The following is an 8,484-nucleotide window of genomic DNA, read 5'->3' as shown; positions in this document are numbered from 1 at the left end:
GTTTCAATGCTTGCATTCTCGCCTTGAGAGATATAACGAAATCTTCAGTTGGTTGTCGATCTTCAGATACGACTATCATATCGCCTGGCAATCTAACTGATGTTCCGTACGTTAGTTCAAACGGAGATGTGCTCTGAGACCCAACATTACGGTTGGCAAAACGTCCATCCAAGTTTGGGATTGATGGCTCATTATGGCAGTTTTCAAAGATCGATGCCAGCGCTCTATCATTCCATTAGAGCAGGGATGATATGAGGTAGTTCTGATGCGAGTAGTTCCAAGGATACGAGCCAATTCAGTAAAAAGTTGTGACTCGAATTGTCGTCCTTGGTCGGTTGATATTTTTCCTGGAACACCAAAACGTGAAATCCAGCCGCGATAAAAAGCTTCAGCAACTGTAGATGCTCGCATGTCTTCCATCGGTATCGCTTCGGGCCACCGTGTAAATCGATCAATGCATGTTAGAAGGTAAGTATAACATTTGCTTGGTGGTAGAGGTCCAACAATATCGACATTTACATGATGAAAACGTTGATCAGTAACAGGATACGAACCAATTTCAGTGTGTGTGTGTCTGTGGATCTTGGAACGTTGACACGACAGACATTGTTGAGTCCACATTTTAATATCTTTCTTCATGTTAGGCCATATGAAGCGCTTTTGTATCAGTTTCGTCGAAGCTGTTACTCCACCATGTGACAAATTGTGCAATGAGTCAAATACACCTTTTCGCATATTTGATGGAATGAAAGGTCGAGCAACTTCCGTTGAAATATCACAGTAAACAGGCTGAGTTTCGGGTGATATCTGGACCAATTTCAGAGTCATCGATGACGATTCGGTATTGTTTAATAGTGACTGTAAATCAGCATCAGACTTCTGAGATTCAGCCAATTCATTATAATCAATCAATGTTGGCGTAGAGATTGTGGAAATGCGTGAAAGTGCGTCTGCGACAACGTTATCCGCTCCGCTGATATGACGTATGTCGGTGGAAAATTGAGACAAATAATCAAGTTGACGAAACTGTCGAGGTGTAGCCTTATCCGGATTTTGTTTGAACGCAAACGTTAAAGGTTTGTGATCCGTGAAGATTATAAATTTGCGCCCTTCGAGCATGTGGCGGTAGTATTTGACAACTGAATAGGCAGCAAGCAGTTCGCGATCGTACGTGCTGTATTTTTTCTGAGTATCTGATAGTTTCTTCGAATAAAAACTTAGAGGCATCCAGCCATTAGCTGTCTGCTGCTGCAGAACTCCCCCAATGGCCACATCAGAAGCGTCGACCATGACGCAGATCGGCAAGTCTTCACAAGGATGTGATAAAATAGTAGCATTGGATATATCGGACTTACATTTTTCGAAACTAGTTTTGATGTCTTCGGTCCAGACAATTGGAGTTTTGTCGTTTTTCTTGTTTCCCTTTTGGCATGCTATTAGTGGAAGTTGATTGGCTACAGCTCCAGGAATAAATCTGCGATAGAAGTATACCATAGCAACAAATCGACGGAGTTCTTTGACGGTTTTAGGCTGGGGATAGTTGGCTATTGCTTCAACTTTTTCCGGTAGTGGGCGTATACCTTCTGGTTCGACAAGATGTCCAAGAAATGAAACTGATTGTTGACCAAACTTGCACTTTGACAGATTAATTACAAGGCCGTATTCTTCCAGACGAGTAAATAATTGTTTGAGGTGTAGTAAATGCTGTTCTTCGTTTTCGGATGCAACCAAAATGTCATCGAGGTATGGAAAGCAAAACTCCAGATCACGTAACACTTCATGCATGAACCTTTGAAATGTTTGTCCCGCATTACACAAACCAAATGTCATGTAATCGAACTCGAAGAGTCCAAAGGGCGATATGATAGCGGTCTTTTGGACATCTCCCGGGGCAATTGGGATTTGATTGTAAGCACGTACCAGATCAATTGTTGAGAAAATGTTCTTTCCTCGAAGGCCGTGCGCAAAATCGTGAATATGTGGCAGAGGGTATTTGTCCGGGACTGTCTGTGCGTTCAAAAGACGGTAGTCGCCACAGGGTCGCCATTCGCCATTCTTTTTTGGGGCCATGTGTAGCGGACTTGCCCAAGAGCTGTTTGAAGGGTGGCAAATTCCTTGGTCCATCATATACTGGAATTCTTGCTTTGCAATCGCTAGTTTATCAGGAGGAAGTCGACGAGGCTTTGCCGAAACAGGGGGGCCTTTTGTCTCGATAAAATGATATACGCCATGCGGAACCTTTTTCACTTTTCTCGAAATGTTCGTTATATCTGGAAATTGAGATAGTAAATCATGATACTTGCAATTATTTACCATAGTTTTAATTTCCACATAGCCAGGAATCGATTTCACTTCTCCTTTAATAGTGATCCCAGTTTCAGGATCGATGAGCTTGCATTGTTTCATATCCACGAGTAAACCATAATGTGTCAAAAAATCGGCTCCGATGATAGGATGAGACACATCAGCATACACAAATTTCCATTGAAATGATCTTCGGAAACCAAGTGAAGGAGATATTACTGTTGTTCCATAGGTTTTTATTGATGTACCATTTGCAGCAAAAAGAGAATATTCGTCGGGACGAATGTTGCCTTTCTTATGATCCACGGGTACAACTGAAATGTCAGCACCTGTGTCGATAAGGAAATGTTTTCCTAGAAATTTATCATAAATGAATAGGCGATTCGTTTTGCTAGACCGATCACTGCTCGCCTCTAGTGACCGGCTTATTGGTTTCCCGGTTGTTGGTTGTTTTTGAACGTACATGGTTGTCGGCACTTATTTGCTCTCTGACCGAAACGGCGATGATAATAACATATGCTTGATGTGTTTGAGTTGGTACGACTGTTGCTTCGAGTCCTACTTCTAGGATTTTGTCTTGACCGGTTTTCGTGCAACTGCTGAACCGCTGCAGTAAGGGCTTCAATTTGTTTAGACATCGCTGAGAGATCGAATGATGTGTTTCCGACTGCAACACTTGAAATGCCGGAGGGCGTTGATACGTCTGCAATTTTGTCAGCCATTTTTGCAATTGCTTCAAGAGATTCCGATGATGTAGACAGGATTGCATGGATGTGTGTTGGCAGTCGCTGCATCCACATTGTACGCAGGAAATCGTCGTTGACACCACCATTAGCAAGATTCTTCATTTCTCGTAGCAGGATACTCGGCTTCTTATCACCAATTTCCAAATTATTGAGAAGTTGCTTTATGCGTTTTTCCTCAGACACGGAAAAATGTTCAATCAAACGTTTTTTCAATTGTGTGTATACGTCTTCAGGCGGATTCAAAACGATGTCACTTACATGAGTCAGCAATTCCGTATCCAATTCGGCGATTATTATGTAATACTTTTTCTGCTCGGAATCAATTCCATTCAAAGCAAATTGCGCTTCCACCTGGACAAACCAAAGAGACGGATTTTCTCTCCAAAATCGTGGAATTTTAATGACATGTTGCATCGAACTAACAGATGGGATTGGATTCTGTTGAGATACACCAGTCGCTGTTCCTGATTTGTTTGTCATTGTTGCGATTTGAGGCACGAATTAGGCTGCTTGAAAAATATTCAGCGTCGAGGGTCACCAATTTATAGGCGGAGAGAAAATTAACACACAACCGACAATTTGAAAAAACGAATTTGAATTGACTTTATTTTATTTTCACAAAACTTATATTATTAAATCAAAGCCTACTAAATTATTTTATATTTATATTGTATGTTAGTAGTAAAGTATGTTTGGCTAAAGTATGTACATATATAAAAGTGTATATTCGTGACTAAAGTATACTCCTACACCCCCATATAACGGTACCCCCCGATTTGCGGTATTTTCAAGTTTTTAGCTACATTTTTAGACCGATTTAGCTATAATTTGAAATTTAGGGTTCTTAAGTATCAATAAACTTATATAACAAAAGTTGTGGACATAGGTCCACGTTTTGGTATAGCCCCCATATAACGGTACCCCCCGATCTGCGGTATTTTGACGTTTTTAGCTACATTTTCAGACCGATGTAGCTATAATTTGACATTTAGAGTTCTTGAATGTCAATAATCTTATATAACAAAAGTTGTGGACATTGGTCCACGTTTTGGTATAGCCCCCATATAACGGTACCCCCGATTAACGGTATTTTGACGGTTTTAGCTACATTTTCAGACCGATGTAGCTATAATTTGACATTTAGGGTTCCTAAATGTCAGTAAACTTATATTACAAAAGTTGTGGACATAGGTCTACGTTTTGGTATAGCCCCCATATAACGGTACCCCCCGATTTACGGTATTTTTACGTTTTTATCTACATTTTCAGACCGATATAGCTATAATTTTACATTTAGGGTTCTTAAGTGTAACTAAACTTATATAACAAAAGTTGTGGACCTAGGTCCACGTTTTGGTATAGCCCCCATATAACGGTACCCCCGATTTACGGCATTTTGACGTTTTCATCTACATTTTCAGACTTATTTAGCTATCAATTGACATTTAGGGTTCTTAAATGTCAATAAACTTATATAACTAGTGGACATAGGTCCATGTTTTGGAATAGCCCCCATATAACGTTACCGCCCGATTTCAGGTATTTTGAGAATTTTACCAACAAGTTTTAACCGAATTATCTGTAATTTGAACATTTGACATTTGAAATTCTTAGTGGTCACAACACCTCTCCATCAAAAATTGTCAACATAGGTCCATGCTCGGATATAGCTCCCATATAACGGTACCTCCAAATTTTCAGTAATTTGGCAATTTTAGGTAAAATTTTTAACAGAACTAACTGTAATTTGGCATTTGAAGGTTGTAGTGGTCACCACAGCATCAACAATTTTCAACATAGCCCTAATATAACGATACTTCCCGATTTTCGGTACTTTGAGGATTTTACTTAAAATGTTCAACCGAACGTAGGTCCATGTTTTTGTATAGCCCCAAAACAAACATCCCGATTTTCTAAGGATTTTTTTGGACAAACTTTCTGTAATTTGAAATTTAAAAGTCAACAAAAATTCTGCAACAAAAATTGTTCGTTTAAGTCCATATTTTGGTATAGCCCAGATACTTTCGAACTAGCTGTTAATGACATTTGAAGTTCCCACGTTATGTACCGATTTTCGATATTTTGAGGATTCTAGCTAAATTTTTTAACCGAATTAGGTGTTATTTGACATTAAAAGCTCCCATCAAAAACTGTCAACATAGGCCAATGTTTTATTATAACCCCTATATAACAGTACCTCCCAATTTCTAGCCCACCAAAAATTGTCAACAGTTAGATATAGGAACCATAAAAAAGGGCCTCCCGAATGAAGCATTTTATGTACATTATCTGACATTTTAACGTACTCACTTAAAGTTGGGGACAGGAATGAATATTTTATGGTGGAGGGTATGAAAAGTTCGGCCCGGCCGAACTTAATGCGTTTTTACTTGTTTTTATTAATTAATGCAGAATGGGGATAAAATAATGAAGTTTGATTATCATATGTTAAATAGATAGGAGAGTGGTCTGAGCTAAGGCCGTAACGGTGTTGTACGGTAATCTTATTTATATCAACTTTCCAAGTTATGAAAAAGTCTATTAGATCTGGGGTTTTTGATAGGTCCGATGGCCAATATGTAGGTTTGCCAGTCGTGGCCACATGACATCCCTTTTATTTTTACTGCATTCAATAGCTCTTTTCCCTTCGATGTGGCTAATCTTGATCCCCACTGAGTGTTTTTTGCATTGAAATCTCCTCTCATTATGAATCTATGTTTATGAGAGTTGATAAGTTGAATGTATTGCTCGCATTTTATACTATGTCTAGGTGGACTATACACCGATGTAATGGATAGTGGATTACCATTTAAAGTTAAAGTTATTGTTGTAGCTTGGAACTCTTCGGAGCTGATTTCATTTTCTATCCAATGATCAAGTGATTTTCTTATGATAATTACACTACCTTCACGAGCATTTTTGCTGGGATGTATGTTATGGTAGACATCATAGTTCTTAAAGCTTATAAAAGAATGTCGGACAAAGTGAGTTTCACTTACCAAACATATATCCACGTTTTCTTCGTCTAAAATGAGACTAAGCTCTTCTTTATGTCGAAACAGACCATTTCCGTTCCACTGCATAATTTTTAGAATGTTATTGATCATTAGGGCACAGACGTACATTGTTATATCGAGTTAGAACTTAATGAAAAACGTCAAACTACATGAATGGGGCTATAACAGAACGTGAACGGATAGTCCAACATCGAATTTGATGTTTCCGCACACAAAAGACGCATAATTCCAAAATTTCTGAGTCTTATCCTAATTTTTTTGGATGCTAGAGTGATTACCACTGACGGACGGAGGGACGGATATGCTAAAAATCCAAAAAGTTAAAATACAAAAAATTGCGTAACTCCTTTATATTTCAACCAATTTTATTGGTTTATCCCATTTTAGGAAGCTAACGTAATATCCTTTTTGAGAAAAAATATATAATTATACTGTTTGGTTCCTATGCAGCATACAGCCCGAGGAAACTAATTTTTCTGTTTTTTAATGCATTTTTTCAACAACTGAAACTTAGTCATGTTAACCGATTTAAATATATGATTTATTTGAAAGGTAACATTCGAGTATTTTATAAGATATAATAATAATAATAGAAATCCGTGGTGAAAGGTAGAAGTTATGCCTGTTTAAAGTGGAAAATTCATGAAATTAATTTTTCTCTATAGTTACCGTTATAAAATCACTTTACATAGTGATCTGGAAAAACCATAGGTATTTTCGTCTTCCATGGACTCCATGGTCTGTCACTATTACCGTTACTGTGCGATATTAATTAGGAAAATCACTATATTCCGACTTCATGATTTCTTAACTTTACCATTTTCGATTTGAACGATTTTTGTCGCCGAAAAATAAACCATAATTTATCAATATATTCTAAATGTGTCTCCAAAAATTGAAGATGAAAAAAAAGAGATTATCACAATATACGTACGTATGTTTCCCCTTCTATACAAAATAAAAACAAAAGACTTAAGACACATACTTGAAGCCGCATTGAATTCTCATTGTTTTATTATTTTTGGCAAATATCGAAATAATTTCTTTTGTATTGTTATCCTACCATAAATAATAAATCTAGATAAGCATATATTGAGCATATAATTATAATCTTAAGTATCAAACACCAATCTTATTTTATCTGCTTATAATAAACAAATAAATATGTTAAAGTGATATTCATATGTAGGCCTATTATTCAATGGCACAATGGCCCTTTGTACAATTGAGCCAGAAGCAAAAAAAAAGAGAGAAAAACAAATCCTCAAATGTCAACATGAAATCATTCATCATTAAAAAGTCATCAGTCTTGAATGGCACAAACAAAAGACGACAACTTTTCAACAAGGCACTCTGAATGTAAGGAATATGTTCGACAAAATAAAAATGAATCATAACAACAAAAAACAATTAATATAACATCAACTTGATTGAGATACAAGCAAGCGTTGAAGATGATGAGCTTATATATTGATATTCCTTTACAAAATCACTGAATAACAAATAAACAAAGAGGCTACAAGATAACAATCATCACAAATAAACTGTTCATTTCTTTAGTGATCACATTCACAAGCATTTACAAATTTGAAGAAATTTTGTTGAAACCTTTGTTGAGGATTTTTTCTTCGCTTCATTCATTCATTAAATTGAAACATATCAAGATGAACTCTAGACAAGTGGCAAGTTATGGCCATTCAATTACTTGTAAGATGTGGTACACCACTTATACACACACACGGTCGGAAATTTAATTATGATGACTTAATGTTTGTATTCAATCAAAACCGATCTAAACCTTTGGCCTTACTTTCTTATGTGACAGTAGCTGTATTTGATTGAGTCCATCAGGGAAAATCTTTTCTGTCCATTCACAATTTTCATGTTTCTTTTGTTTTCTTTTTGTTAAATCAATTTGGATGAAAAGGATGAAAGGAAAAAAAGAAAATATCACTGTTCGGAAACCGTCTATTTTTTCGGTAGGCCAATAATTACAAACAAAGCGATTCGAAAAAATTTTAAAAGATTTAGATTTTTAGTTGCCCGGAACAGAATATTTTGTTCCATAAACTGAAATTAGGATAGAATACCAATCATGCGGATGTTTTACTACACTTCTACAGTTTGTAATAAAACATTTTAAGACTGTGTGTGAAGCTACTTTTACTTCTAGTTTTAGACAAGCAATAGGGTATGTTCAGAGGCACACTTCACCTCTCACTTCACGCCTCAAGCAATTTGTTCACCCCATTTAAGCTTATTTTTTCGATTATTATATGGAAGGACAAGTGTGTACTCTTCTTTTTAAATACCCCAGAGAATCTTAGCCCCAAGAAATTCGCAAAAATAGGAGTAAATGGGGTAAACAAAATGATAAAGGTGTGAAGTGCGAGGTGATGTGTGTCTCAGAACATCCC

At 36.8% G+C, this 8,484-nt stretch overlaps 1 protein-coding gene across 1 annotated transcript; it reads right to left on the bottom strand.

The window, feature by feature from the left end:
* Positions 1-2,729: 2,729 nt before the first annotated feature.
* On the bottom strand, positions 2,730-3,530 carry LOC141386666 (uncharacterized). Its single transcript, XM_073955582.1, has one exon. It carries the CDS (start codon positions 3,528-3,530, stop codon positions 2,730-2,732), a length of 801 nt encoding a protein of 266 aa, XP_073811683.1.
* Positions 3,531-8,484: the final 4,954 nt, after the last annotated feature.

This window comes from Musca autumnalis, unplaced genomic scaffold, assembly GCF_047663935.1.
Source record: "Musca autumnalis isolate F117 unplaced genomic scaffold, ASM4766393v1 scaffold_5, whole genome shotgun sequence".
Taxonomy (NCBI): domain Eukaryota; kingdom Metazoa; phylum Arthropoda; class Insecta; order Diptera; family Muscidae; genus Musca; species Musca autumnalis.
This window is presented reverse-complemented; position numbering and strand designations above follow the sequence as displayed.